The sequence below is a fragment of the Tachysurus vachellii genome, chromosome 11 (assembly GCF_030014155.1).
Source record: "Tachysurus vachellii isolate PV-2020 chromosome 11, HZAU_Pvac_v1, whole genome shotgun sequence".
In the NCBI taxonomy this organism is placed as follows: domain Eukaryota; kingdom Metazoa; phylum Chordata; class Actinopteri; order Siluriformes; family Bagridae; genus Tachysurus; species Tachysurus vachellii.
In genome coordinates, this window is record NC_083470.1 from 2,717,385 (window position 1) to 2,732,500 (window position 15,116).

Here is a 15,116-nt window from a genome sequence, read left to right on the forward strand (position 1 = left end):
TTACATTCGGAAAACGTGTTTATTTTACCTTTAAATGCACCACGTACACGAGGGAGTGTGTGAACAGGACGAGCTGAAGAACAATGAACGAGTGAGTGAGTGAGTGAGTGAGTATTACGACTCCATGAGTTTATTAATCATATGACTTTTTTATGAGATAAAAACATTACAAAGGTAACATCGTTCATCGTCGCGCGTCTCGCTTGCATTAGATGACCACACGGTGGCACTCAATTCCCCACAAAGTCGTGACTTTGTTCCATGCGCCCGGTATGTTAAAAAAAAAACAAACAAACAAACAAACAAACAAAAACATCGTCCGAACATGTTTAATCCCCAGAACACAAAGATACAACAAGCACTGCGTCACGAAGAAAGAAAGCTCCTCCCCGTCAGTCTCTGGGTGATATCCCACAATGCACCTGGAGCGTCCGGAGAGGAAGGAGCAACCGTGTGAGGTGACCGATGAGTCGTCTGCTGTATATACATACGTGTGTGTGTACGTGTGTAGCCGGAAACGTGAAGAAGCGAAGGAGTGACGTGTGAGAAGGTTGAGGAAACCGAAGTCCACGTGAAAGTGGAAAGGGAGGATTAGTGTTTAACGCTCCTTTTAGTTACGTCACACAGGTGCGGTGCAGGCGAGCGGCGCACGGTGCGGCGGCGGCGGCCGCTTCGTCGCTCCAGGACATGTTTTGCTCTTCGAGGCTCGTAGTGGATTCCCGAGAAAACTCCGACGACAACAAATAAAAATAACAGTCTCGTGGGTCTAAACCTGCAGTCACGAACATGCCGACGTGAAATCATAGTGAGAGGAAACGAAAAAAACAATACAGTAAAAAGCATATTGCATGTAAATATCGTATAAATTTTCTTTAAAAATACAGTTCAAATAATTAAGTACTCGAGTCACCACAGCCAAAAAAAAAAAAAGTGCAGAGGTATACAAATAAAAAATAGAACCTAATATTTAACATACACGCTGACTGGTCTCGGGTTCGCTTCACACAGAGACGTCAATCAAACAGCACTTAGCCCCGCCCGCTTCAGTGACCCGTCCCTGCCCCCCCTCCTTTTTACGATTCAAAGCGTCCGGTCAAAAGCGAAGAGTTCATGAACCCGGACTTGGGGGGAGTCAAAAGTTCATGCACAATAGAGGACTGAATGATTTGCGTACTCACGCACACACATCTCTCTTCACTCCTACTCTCTTACACACACAGACACACACACACATACAGGGTTAAAAAAAAAAAAGGCGTGGCTGCTGTCAATCCTCATAAACCTATTAGCATCAGAAAGCCGAACGCCGGCCGTGGAGAAGAAAGAAGACAAACACGAGAGTCACAGTGAGGGGTAAAAATATTAAATCAAATAAAAAACCGACTCAAGATTTCTCGCTGAACTTAAAGGGAACGTGAGAGTAACGACGTCGCTGCAGACGTCCAGAGAAGGCGCGCGTCTCGTTATCCTCAAATCACGACCTTCCTTGTCGTACTTTGTGCTCCGCAGCTTTGAGCTGAACCGAGCTGCGTCTCAAATCACGTGGCTTAAGAGAGAGCGTGTGGGAAAACAACCACGGTGTGTGCAGTAAAACACAAGGACGATGGACGGCGTTCCTCCATTTGTACTCCGCAAAACTGCAGAACTTTAGTAAGTAGGGAACCGATGAACCGCACAGGAATCGTTCGAACGATTCGGAGGAATCATATAGGATGAATCGTTTGGGATCGACACTTAATCAGGTCGTAAACCGATTTGTTCGAAATGAGAAATCCTCGGTCTCTTAAAGAACTAAAGTACGAGGATAACGAACACTCGTCGTCTCCTTTCGCGTGTGGTAAAGTATCAAAGGTCACGGTGTGTGATTCGAGACGCAGCCTCGGCTTCAACTAACTCGAACGAATTACAGAACGGTACGCTGGGAAATGCTCGTTTCTGATTGGCTGGCTGGGACTTACATGAGTAAACCTGGAACATCACATCGATGTCTGATGACATGTACCCAGGTTGGAAAGTAACCATGACAACAAGAATCGACAAACAGCATCTCACGCTCGGCTGCTGCTCCATTAAACGCCGTTTGGCTTCACTTTCGCCATGCAAATTTTATTTTAGTTCACCGGACGCCTGCACTTTATCGTTACACGACGAGAACCCTAAAAAAATATATAAAAAAAAACAAACAAACAAAAAAAAAAACAAAAACACATGATCCCCGAATACTTTCGCGTGTTGCACACATCTATGTACAATATTCAAGGAGTCTCTAAAAGGCCTGCTTGGCGAAACACAGTCGTTAATACTCACTGGCAAGAAACTGGGAGGCGCGAAGCCACGGGACGCGGTCAGAGGGAAACACTAGTTTTGCAGGCATCAGGCATGACCAAAGGAGGACACACGAGTGTGTGTGTGTGTGTGTGTGTTTCGTCAGCAACGCCGAGGGTCACACAACGCTTTCAACAGCTTTCGTCACTGCTCTTGAACGTCAGTCGAGCAGTCGGCTGGTTGATGGAAAGGCACTAAGCGCTAGCCCTAAGCGTCAAAAGAAAAAAAAAACCTACAATCTCTCATCTCTCACATCTTGCTCACGTCTCCCTCCATCAAAAATACTTCTGTACAAAAATTAAAAAGAAAATATTAAAAAGGAGCTGGATGTGAGAGCATGGCTACTTTCAGGATGAACGCTCAAGTGCTGGAGGAAGAGGAGAGAAGGAAAAATGAAAAGGACACACACACACACACACTTTTTAGCAGGCTGTGGTTTGCGTCGTGAGCAAACTGAAAAGCGAGAGGTCGGCCGTGCTCTTCATCACACAGCTCTGAGAACATCGCCACCGCTCGGACAGGAAGTGCCACCCCGACGTCGTCGCTTCGTTCCGTCTCTCTCTCTCTCTCTCTCCGTCTCTCTGTGCTTTCGTCTTCCTGACACCTCGCTGATGATTCTGTTCACGCCGCCGCTTCTCTTGCTTTTCCTCCAGCCGCGCTTTGAGCCCACCCTCAAGCTCGGTGTGGAGAATGAGGGCAAGCTCCGCCCCCCCTTCTGACCCGCCCCGCTTCCTGTCACGTGGCTGTGGCCTCGAGGTAGCTCTGCAGTTTGCGCACAGTCGACTCGTCCAGCGAGAACAGGTCGAAGTCGAAGGTGGTGTTGGTGACGTTGAAGTGGCCCGTTTCCTCGATCAGGTTCACGATCTGAGCGGAACAGAGAATCTGATCAGCTCACAAACGTACAATTCTTACAAAAACATGTCAACTGTGTAGTTTACGGTGCGCACTGTGTATTCCAGTGTACACGCACGCACCTTCTCGCACGCACGCACGCACGCACCTTCTCGCACGCACGCACGCACGCACCTTCTCGCACGCACGCACGCACGCACCTTCTCGCACGCACGCACGCACGCACCTTCTCGCACGCACGCACGCACCTTCTCGCACGCACCTTCTCGCTCTCACACGCACCTTCTCGCACGCACCTTCTCGCTCTCACACGCACGCACGCACCTTCTCACACGCACGCACGCACGCACCTTCTCACACGCACGCACGCACGCACCTTCTCACACGCACGCACGCACCTTCTCACACGCACGCACGCACCTTCTCACACGCACGCACGCACCTTCTCACACGCACGCACGCACCTTCTCACACGCACGCACGCACCTTCTCACACGCACGCACGCACCTTCTCACACGCACCTTCTCGCTCTCACACGCACCTTCTCGCACGCACCTTCTCGCTCTCACACGCACGCACGCACCTTCTCACACGCACGCACGCACGCACCTTCTCACACGCACGCACGCACCTTCTCACACGCACGCACGCACGCACCTTCTCACACGCACGCACGCACGCACCTTCTCACACGCACGCACGCACCTTCTCACACGCACGCACGCACCTTCTCACACGCACGCACGCACCTTCTCACACGCACGCACGCACCTTCTCACACGCACGCACGCACCTTCTCACACGCACGCACGCACCTTCTCACACGCACGCACGCACCTTCTCACACGCACGCACGCACCTTCTCACACGCACGCACGCACCTTCTCACACGCACGCACGCACCTTCTCACACGCACGCACGCACCTTCTCACACGCACGCACGCACCTTCTCACACGCACGCACGCACCTTCTCACACGCACGCACGCACCTTCTCACACGCACGCACGCACCTTCTCACACGCACGCACGCACCTTCTCACACGCACGCACGCACCTTCTCACACGCACGCACGCACCTTCTCACACGCACGCACGCACCTTCTCACACGCACGCACGCACCTTCTCACACGCACGCACGCACCTTCTCACACGCACGCACGCACCTTCTCACACGCACGCACGCACCTTCTCACACGCACGCACGCACCTTCTCACACGCACGCACGCACCTTCTCACACGCACGCACGCACCTTCTCACACGCACGCACGCACCTTCTCACACACACGCACCCCTTCTCACACACACGCACCCCTTCTCACACACACCCCTTCTCACACACACCCCTTCTCACACACACCCCTTCTCACACACACCCCTTCTCACACACACCCCTTCTCACACACACCCCTTCTCACACACACCCCTTCTCACACACACCCCTTCTCACACACACCCCTTCTCACACACACACCTACACACACACACACCTACACACACACACACCTACACACACCTTCTCACACACACACCTACACACACCTTCTCACACACACACCTACACACACCTTCTCACACACACACCTACACACACCTTCTCACACACACACACACCTGCTGTAAGACATTTCTTTCTCGCAGTGCCATTAGTCTGCGATGGAGGTCCACTAACTCCTCTGTGTATGCCTGAGAGAGAGAGAGAGAGAGAGAAAGAAAGACAGATAGATACAAAAATTACATAGGGGAAAAATCTGGATTTATCATCATCAGTCTGCATCAGTACTATATAATATTAAGATATAACAGAATCATGGACCTGATTTTACTCTTATAATCTTGCTGGTGTATTAATCGGTGTAATAAATTATGCTCTTCTCTGTCTACATAATCACTAGTCATGAATATTCATAAGCAGGACCCAATCACAAATCACACACACCCACCCACCCACTCTCTCCCACACCCAGACAACCACTCTCTCCCACACCCACCCAACCACTCTCTCCCACACCCACCCAACCACCCACAAACAACACCCAACCACCCACGACCCCCCCCCCCACACACACACACACACTCCCCAACACACACTCTCTCAAACACAAACTTCCTTCCTTTCTTGCAGGATACCTTTTGTATGTATTTTTACTAAACTGCATAAAAATTTAAAAATAAGTTAAATAAATAAAAATAAATAGCCTATTATACATTATATTATAATCAAATTATATACAATCACTAAAAACAAATTTAAATGCTTTTCGAGTTGATAAAGTCATGATGGAAACAGATTTTCTATTCTTTATAAAGAGTCATGTATTACTCGTGTCCGCTAAAACATCTTTGGATCAATAAGTTTTATTAGGATGCTATTTTATTACAATTTAGGAAATATATGATTTTGAAATAATTTTTAATAAATAAATAAATAAAACAAATCACTCCATGATGCTGCTGCTTGTGCTCAGGGTTTGTGTGTAACAGTTAATATAAAGACTTATCTACGTTTTTCGTAAACCGTCTATTATTGTAAGGATTTTAGCAAAAGAACATTTCAGAGATTTGTATACAAACCGAACAAAAAGAATGGTTATGCCGTATGCTAATTGAAACCACTGACCAATCACAGTAGAGTATGTAAATAATATGCAAATGTGCCCCACTTGTGCTGGAAAAACAGTGTGTAAAACTCGGGGTCACTGCTGAGGTGAAGGGAAAAAACAAAAGAAGTTAAAAGCTCATTTTTACAGTTTCAACAAAGTGTAAAGTGCTGAATGAAAACGTGGATTTACCCTTCCTACCTTGTCGTAGCCCTTCTTCATCACCTTCTCCTGCCTCAGACACGGCTCGGGACTCTTCCTCCCCGTCACCTGAATGACACACAGACAGGAAGGTTTTAATGGTCCTGGTTCTCCAGTGTAGCTTTAATCAGTAACCTAACCTGTGTGTCAGCATTGTGCTAAATCACAGAGAGAGAGAGAGAGAGAGAGAGAGAGAGAGAGAGAGACAGAGACAGAGAGAGAGACAGACAGAGAGAGACAGAGAGAGACAGAGAGAGACAGAGAGAGAGAGAGACCGAGAGAGAGAGAGAGAGAGAGAGAGAGAGAAAGAAAGACAGAGAGAGTGAGAGAAAGGGTTGGAGAGAGAGAGAAAGGGAGGAAGAGAGAGAGAGAGAGAGAATTATGGAGAGACTCGAAGAGAAAAATAAACAGAAATCAAACAAACGAGAGTAAAAAGGAGGGACAAATGAAGGAATAAGTGGGTGAGAGAAAGTCAAATAACCGAAGTAGAAAGGAGAAATGGGTTAAAAAGAATGTGAGAATAAAGGAGAGATGAAGAGAGAGAGAGAACATGACTGTCGGAGAGAGTGAGAGAGAAACAGAGAGAGAACGAGAGACAGGGAGAGAGAGAGAGAGAGAGAGAGAGAGAGAGAGAGAGAGAGAGAGAGAGAGAGAGAGAGAGAGATTGCGTGCATGTGAGAAAACCTAAAGAAAGGACAAAATAAAGGACAGGAAGAGATGGAGAGAGAAACAGAAATAGAGAGAGAGAGGGTGTGCATGTAAGAGACTGACAGACAGACAGACAGACAGACAGACAGGTTAAATGAGATTACATGCTGTATGTCAGTGATGAGTCGTGTCCTGTCACTGTCCTGAGCGGAGCTCTCTGATTGGCTGCCTTGGGTTTGACTCACCTTATTATTATTGGAGGCAGAGGTGTGTTTGGGCGCAGGGGGCGGTGGGTCTCGGCTGGGTCGGTGAGGTCCGTCGCTGCTGTCGCTCTCGCTGTCTAAACTCAACCTAAAGACGACAGGAGGTCAAAGGTCAGCAGTGCGATCTGTACGTTTTTTCGGAATTCCTTTCAGTCGCAGCAATCAGCTCGTAAATCTCCATAACCTTCGCTTCAGAATTGCGACACATGGAGTGTTGAGAGGCGAGTAAATGTTTACACTACACAAACAAATCTCTCTTTATCTCTCCCATGTGCTGCACAGAGGCTTAAAGATAGACTCAGAGAGAGAGAGAGAGAGAGAGAGAGAGAGAGAGAGAGGGCGAGAGAGAGAGGGCGAGAGAGAGAGAGAGAGAGAGACAGAGAGTGAGCGAGAGAGAGAGAGACAGAGAGAGAGAGAGGGACAGAGAGAGAGTGTGAGAGAGAGAGGGCGAGAGAGAGAGGGTGAGAGAGAGGGCGAGAGAGAGAGGGACAGAGAGCGAGAGAGAGCGAGAGAGAGAGAGAGAGAGAGAGAGAGAGAGAGAGAGTGAGACAGAGAGAGACAGAGAGAGTGAGGGTGAGAGAGAGAGGGCGAGAGAGAGAGAGAGACAGCAGAGAGAGAGTGAGAGAGACAGCGGTGAGTGAGTGAGAGAGACAGCGGAGAGAGAGAGAGCGATAGAGAGAGACAGTGAGAGAGAGACAGTGAGAGAGAGACAGTGAGAGAGAGAGAGAGAGAGAGAGAGAGAGAGAGAGAGAGAGAGAGAGAGAGAGAGAGAGAGAGAGAGAGAGAGAGAGAGACGGCGAGAGAGAGAGTGAGAGAGAGAGAAGAAAAAAAAAGTTAAGGAATGGAAAGAGAGACCTGGAGTCACGATTAGGAGGATTGTTCTTCACTGGTGTCTCATCATCCGAGCTGCTGTCATCTTCATCAGACTCTTCAGACTGCATGTCCTCCACCATGGAGCGCAGAGGTCCTGCATCATCATCATCATCATAATCATCATCATTACTAAAACAACTGCACTGAATTTAAAGTCTAAAACATGGAGGTATGATGGATACCCCATACTCTTCTGCATCATTACAGCAACACAACTGGGTGTACGTGCAGCGAGACAGTCAGCGAGACAGTCAGCGAGACAGACTGCGAGACAGACTGCGAGACAGACTGCGAGACAGACTGCGAGACAGACTGCGAGACAGACTGCGAGACAGACTGCGAGACAGACTGCGAGACAGACTGCGAGACAGACTGCGAGACAGACTGAAGCTTGTGTCTCACCTTGGCCTTGTTTCTGTTGCGGCTCAAAGTCGGAGTCAGAGCTGGACTCCGAACTGGAACTAGAGTTTGATGGACTGGAGGGTGCAGACTGCTGTGGGGGCGACACACACATTTAGATTTAATGACACTCCACCAACATCCATAATGAGACCCGTTAGGCAAATGCTTAACACTGAAATAGAATTTTTATTCAAATGTGAATGTTTAACAAATGAAAGTGCGTGTCTGACGCTCAGTCTTCACCATCTGCAGCGCTGATCTCGCTCTGACCTCAGACTTGGACGATAGCTCGTCGTCAGAGTTCGACTCGTCTGAATCGGGCAGCTTCTTCTGCTCTTTGACCTCCGGGGTCTCGGGTTTATTCTTGATCCATGACGCTCTTTGCTTCGAGCTCTTCTTGTCTCCAAAACCCGGTGCTGGAGGCATGGAGGAGGAGGAAGAGGACGACAAGACCCGGGGGGAGGTGCCTGGAAAAGCCCCACCTCCTGAACTTTTCTGGTTTTCCCCTCCTCCCTTTTTGGGTTTCTTAACGCTGGACTTGGGTGAATCGGCATTGGAAGGGCGCTTGCTCCCAGTTTTGATCTCGGCCCCTCCCCCTCCTCCACCGCCTCCTCCACCACCGCCGCCTCCTCCACCCGGACCACCTCCTTTAGGACTCGTTCCTTCCATCTTGGGCTCCTTGAGCGTCAGCTTGGGCTCTTTGAAAGCGGCTTTGGGCGGCGCTTTGCTCTCTTCTTTTACTTTGATCTCAGGCTTCTTCGAAGTGGAGGACAAGGAGAACGACGAAGGCTCGCGGCTGCCTTTACTGCTGCCGTCTCGTTCTGCATCTCCCTTAGACGAGCTCTTGCTTTCAGAATCTTTCCGAGGACGCTCACGATGCTCCTTGGCCAGTTTGTGGGGTTTGGGGGCTTTAGATATGTTGCTGTTTTCTTTACTGAGCTCCTGCAAAGAGAAAGAGAGAGAGAGAGAGATAAGAAGTGTGAGATTTATAATTCCAGTATGAATTGGTCAAAAAATACCAAATATGAGGTAGGTGATGAATCCAGCAGGAAAAGTTGGTGTGTAGAATTATAGAGTTTTTACAAACAAAAACCGTAACCTGGTGACGTAAATTAGGAAGGATTTTTTTTATTTTCGTAGAGAAATCCGGACAACGCAGGAGAGAACGAATTTGACTCGTCCCTGTACGCTTAAACTTTTCTCTCGGTTTTCTGAAGGTTATTTAACATCTCATTTAACATTCATACGTATTGTCTGTAAACATTAATAAACAGGAAGCTACCCCGAGAAATGAGGGACAAAATAATAGCAAACTGTGAGAAAGGAAAAAAAGGAAAGAAAAAGAAGGTGAAATGAGGATAAAACAAGAGGAGGATGGTTTAAGGAGCGAGAGCAAGAGAGAGAGAGAGACAGACAGAGAGAGAGACAGACAGAGAGAGAAAAAGAGAGAGAGACAGACAGACAGTCAGATAGACAGACAGAGAGAGAGAGAGAGAGAGAGAGAGAGAGAGAGAGAGAGAGAGAGAGAGAGAGAGAGAGAGAGAGAAGGATACAGAGAGGGAGAGGGGGAAGAGAGATTGAATGAAAGAGAGAGAGAGAGAGAGAGAGAGAGAGAGAGAGAGAGAAGGATACAGAGAGGGAGAGGGGGAAGAGAGATTGAATGAAAGAGAGAGAGAGAGAGAGAGAGAGAGAGAGAAAGAGAGACACAGAAGGAGAGTAAGAGACAGAAGGAGAGTCAGAGACAGAGACAGACAGAGAGAGAGAGAGAGAGAGTGCGGGGGGCAGGTAACTGATGTAATAACCCCAGACCTTCGGCCCCTGGCCACTTTTGCTCTTCTTGGGGTCGGAGAAGGCGGACAAAGGGATTGTGGGAAGCATGGGGTAGTCTGGACTCGGTCTGGACACCAGCTCCGCCCCCTCGGGTACCACGATAATCTAGTAGAGGAAGGAGAACAGCAGTGAAGTAAAAGCATCGAGATGTTCAACAACACACTGCTTCTATCCTGCAGAACCTTTAGTGTACTACAGTCCTTAAAGTGTGTCCCGATACGGACACCGTGAGTATCGTGATACTACAACCCCAATATTTATTATTAAAGCTATTAAGCTTTATCAAAATCTATTTTGCCTCATTATTTATCTCTTTCGTATCTTAATGTATAAACACATCCAGTCCAAAAAAATCCCCTGGATATCCCCACAGAACACTGCTACACCAGCTGCTTTATCCTCTGCCTATGTTTTCTCTCACTCACCACGAGAAACAGGCAGGGGTGGTGGTACAGGTTTATTGCTGTCAAAGAAATGGTGCTTTACACCTCTCCTCTTGTCTCATTTAACCATCTCCTCTTTTGAATTCCATGCCATTTCAGTTACTTCTCCAATTAACTTTGTTATCATTGTTGTTTACCGCCCTCCTGGTCCCCTAGGTGACTTCCTGGAAGAAATGGACACACTTAGTGCTTTCCCTTCTGATAGCTCCCCCCTGACAGTGCTTGGTGACTTCAACCTCCCCTCTGACAAGCTACATTCTTCTTCCCTCCTGTCTCTTCTCGACTCATTCACAGGAGGCAATGTGCTGGACCTGGTTTTCACTCGTCCTTCTCCAGCTACAGATGTGACTGCTACCCCACTACACGTCTCTGATCATCACCTGGTATCCTTCACCATCACTCTCCCTACCCTACCTAAAACTACCTCTCACCCCCTCACTCTTACCCGCCGCAACCTTTACTCTGTCTCCCCTTCTTCTGTAGCTTCTGGCACTCTTTCTTCCCTTCCTGATCCTGAGTCTTTTTCCTCACTACCCTTGGACTCGGCCACAGATACTTTCCTCTCATCTCTTTCCTCAACTATGGACTTCCTCTGCCTTATGTCCACTAAACCCAAGAAAACTTCTTGTTCTGCTCCCTGGCTTTCAGATGTGCTGCGCAACAATCGAAGAGAGCTAAGATCATCAGAGAGAAAGTGGAAGAAATCACAACTTGATGCAGATCTTGATTCTTACTGAACACTCATGGCCAAGTTCTCCTCAGATGTGACTTCTGCCAAGACTTCCTTCTACAAGGAAGAGCTTGAAGCTTCCTCACATGACCCTCGGAAATTCCACAACATCATCTCTTCTCTGCTCAACCCCCCGGCTCCACCTTCTTCATCCTCCCTGACTGCAGAAGACTTTGCTTCTTTCTACCAGGAGAAGATTGAGGAAATCTGCCGGAACTTCACTTCAGCTCCGACTGCACTTACATCTCAGAGTATGGATTCCCCTACACCTTTGTTGTCGCATTTCTCAACTGTAATAGCAGAAGAGATTCTAAAACTCATCCAGTCTTGCAATCCTACCACCTGCCCATTGGATCCACTCCCTTCCACTATGCTCCAGACCATCTCACAAGACCTTCTGCCCTTCATTACCACTATCGCCAATAGATCCATAGCATCTGGTCAGGTACCAACTACTTTCAAGAGAGCAAGGGTTATTCCCATCCTGAAGAAACCTGCTCTGGATCCATCAGACATCAGTAACTACAGACCAGTATCACTTCTCTCGTTTCTTTCAAAAATTCTTGAACGCATTGTCTTTAATCAACTGTCTGTCTATCTCTCACAGAACAACCTCCAAGACCCCAACCAGTCTGGCTTTAAAGCAGCTCATTCCACAGAGACGGCCCTTTTAGATGCCTCTGAGAAACTACATGCTGCTAGATCAGCCAAACTCTCATCCGTCCTTATCCTCCTTGACCTTTCAGCAGCGCTTGATACAGTCAACCATAAGACTCTCTTAGCCACCCTCAGGAGTCTTGGGATTTGCGGATCAGCTTGGGAATGGTTCGCTTCCTACCTGGAAGGACGCTCATATCAGGTAACATGGAGGGGAGTGACATCTGCTCCACGCAGACTCTCCACTGGCGTCCCACAAGGCTCAGTACTTGGTCCTCTTCTTTTCTCCCTGTATACTCACTCTCTTGGTGAAGTTTTTTCCTCACATGGGTTCTCTTACCACTGCTATGCTGATGATACACAACTTATCTTCTCTTTCCCACCCGCAGATGCCACAGCTTCTGACCGGATCTCAGCATGTCTGGCAGAAATTTCTCATCAGTTAAAGCTTAATCCTAGCAAAACTCAGCTGCTCTTCATCCCAGGTGATTCATCCCCAGGTCATGATCTTGCTATATCCTTGCACAACGATCTGATCTCCCCTTCAGCCACAGCTCACAACCTTGGGGTAACCATGGACAATCAACTGTCCTTTTCCTTTTATGTTGCTAATGTGACTCGCTCATGTCGGCTTCTTCTCTACAACATTAGAAGGATTCGGCCATTTCTGTCCACACAGGCTGCTCAGGTACTTGTTCAGTCTCTTGACATTTCTAGACTGGATTACTACAATGCACTGCTGGCAGGTCTACCTATGAACGCAATCTGTCCTCTGCAAATGATCCAAAATGCAGCTGCCCGGCTTGTTTTCAACCTGCCAAAGTTCTCGCATACCACCCCGCTGCTGCGATCCCTCCACTGGCTTCCGGTAGCTGCACACATCAGATTCAAAACACTGATGCTGGCCTACAAAGCCAAAAATGGACCAGCTCCCTCTTACCTCAAAGCCCTCATCACTCCTCGCACTGCACCCCGCACCCTCCGATCTACCAGCACCACTCAACTGGTTCCACCATCTCTCAGGGTAAGAGGCAAGTATACTAGCACTTCTTTCCTTAATTCTTTCGCATTTAAAAAAAAAAAAACACCTTTGACACTTTTTCATTGTAACTTTGAACAAATGTTTTAAACTCATGGTATCTTAAGTATGTAACTTAGTGAGCCAGCATTAATGTATTCAATGTTAGAGATTTAAGCACTTATGTACGTCGCTCTGGATAAGGGCGTCTGCCAAATGCTGTAAATGTAAATGTAAAAAAAAAAAAGGGGGGTAATAAACGAGTCAGTAAGCCAGTCAGTAAGTCAATAAGTGAGTCAGTAAGTCAATCAATGAGTCAATAAGCAAGACAGTGAGTGAATGAGTCAATAAGCAAACAAGTCAGTCAGTAAGTTAATAAACGAATAGTAGGTCAGTTGGTAAGAAAGTAACAGTTAGTAAAGCGAGTCAGCCAGTAATCCAATAAACGAGTCAGTAAGTAAGTCAGTAAACAAGTCAGTAGGTCAGTCAATAAGTCATTCATCTGCATTCAAGGCAAAAATGACCCGCTAACATCTACTGGAAAGTTAGATGGCCGGCTTGATGCTGCGGTCTGTTGTCGTCGTCGTTCTGGGATTTCAGAGTAAACAAAACGTCCCTGAGTCGAGACGTCATTATTACAACTCGTAAAAGAACGTCTAGATGAAACCATGAACAACGTATTCATCTGTGATCGATCAAGTAGGTCAGGAACTAATTCAGTCAGTAGGTCAAAATGATGTCAGTTAGTAAACATATTATTATTATAACAATGTTATACTAGTCTTTAAAACCAGAAGCCTTCAGTCCTTCACTCACTCCTCCAGCTCTGACCAGTTTCTTGCGGAAGTCTCGGGTCGGGTTGTTGAAGGTGAGTTTCTCACAGCGCAAGTGATTGACAGGTGGGTTGCCCTCCAGGTTCAGGAACAGGTCGTAGTTAAAAAGAACCTTCTTTGGCTCCTCCTGCAGCAAGAAATATTCAGGGTTACAACATGATTCAATCAGCAGTGACTCGCCCCCAGCTCACCGAGTCGCCACACCTACACCGACTCGCCCCCAGCTCACCGAGTCGCCGCACCGACTCGCCCCCAGCTCACCGAGTCGCCGCACCCGCACCGACTCGCCCCCAGCTCACCGAGTCGCCGCACCCGCACCGACTCGCCCCCAGCTCACCGAGTCGCCGCACCCGCACCGAGTCGCCGCACCCGCACCGACTCGCCGCACCCGCACCGACTCGCCCCCAGCTCACCGACTCGCCGCACCCGCACCGACTCGCCCCCAGCTCACCGAGTCGCCGCACCCGCACCGACTCGCCCCCAGCTCACGACTCCCTGCACCCGCACCGACTCGCCCCCAGCTCACGACTCCCTGCACCCGCACCGACTCGCCCCAGCTCACGACTCCCTGCACCAGCCCCGACTCGCCCCAGCTCACGACTCCCTGCACCAGCCCCGACTCGCCCCAGCTCACGACTCCCTGCACCAGCCCCGACTCGCCCCAGCTCACGACTCCCTGCACCAGCCCCGACTCGCCCCAGCTCACGACTCCCTGCACCAGCCCCAGCTCACGACTCCCTGCACCAGCCCCAGCTCACGACTCCCTGCACCAGCCCCAGCTCACGACTCCCTGCACCAGCCCCAGCTCACGACTCCCTGCACCAGCCCCAGCTCACGACTCCCTGCACCAGCCCCAGCTCACGACTCCCTGCACCAGCCCCAGCTCACGACTCCCTGCACCAGCCCCAGCTCACGACTCCCTGCACCAGCCCCAGCTCACGACTCCCTGCACCAGCCCCAGCTCACGACTCCCTGCACCAGCCCCAGCTCACGACTCCCTGCACCAGCCCCAGCTCACGACTCCCTGCACCAGCCCCAGCTCACGACTCCCTGCACCAGCCCCAGCTCACGACTCCCTGCACCAGCCCCAGCTCACGACTCCCTGCACCAGCCCCAGCTCACGACTCCCTGCACCAGCCCCAGCTCACGACTCCCTGCACCAGCCCCAGCTCACGACTCCCTGCACCAGCCCCAGCTCACGACTCCCTGCACCAGCCCCAGCTCACGACTCCCTGCACCAGCCCCAGCTCACGACTCCCTGCACCAGCCCCAGCTCACGACTCCCTGCACCAGCCCCAGCTCACGACTCCCTGCACCAGCCCCAGCTCACGACTCCCTGCACCAGCCCCAGCTCACGACTCCCTGCACCAGCCCCAGCTCACGACTCCCTGCACCAGCCCCAGCTCACGACTCCCTGCACCAGCCCCAGCTCACGAC

At 49.7% G+C, this 15,116-nt stretch overlaps 1 protein-coding gene across 6 annotated transcripts in view; it reads right to left on the minus strand.

Annotated features, from left to right (window-relative positions):
- Positions 1 to 15,116, minus strand: part of mllt1a (MLLT1 super elongation complex subunit a) — a 27,404-nt gene continuing 12,288 nt past the window's right edge. Inside the window, exons 4-12 of one of the 6 annotated variants that reach the window (XM_060881102.1) lie at positions 13,663 to 13,806; positions 9,978 to 10,103; positions 8,439 to 9,110; positions 8,169 to 8,256; positions 7,749 to 7,860; positions 6,876 to 6,981; positions 5,974 to 6,051; positions 4,796 to 4,867; positions 1 to 3,189 (exon numbers count right to left, since the gene is read on the minus strand). In XM_060881102.1, the coding sequence (XP_060737085.1) occupies positions 3,061 to 3,189; positions 4,796 to 4,867; positions 5,974 to 6,051; positions 6,876 to 6,981; positions 7,749 to 7,860; positions 8,169 to 8,256; positions 8,439 to 9,110; positions 9,978 to 10,103; positions 13,663 to 13,806 (1,527 nt within the window). In that variant the 3' untranslated portion in view covers positions 1 to 3,060. Of the gene's footprint in view, positions 3,190 to 4,795; positions 4,868 to 5,261; positions 5,884 to 5,973; positions 6,052 to 6,875; positions 6,982 to 7,748; positions 7,861 to 8,168; positions 8,260 to 8,411; positions 9,111 to 9,977; positions 10,104 to 13,662; positions 13,807 to 15,116 lie in introns of those variants that run through there. The other 5 variants (XM_060881101.1, XM_060881100.1, XM_060881099.1 and 2 more) reach the window with 5 other exon arrangements.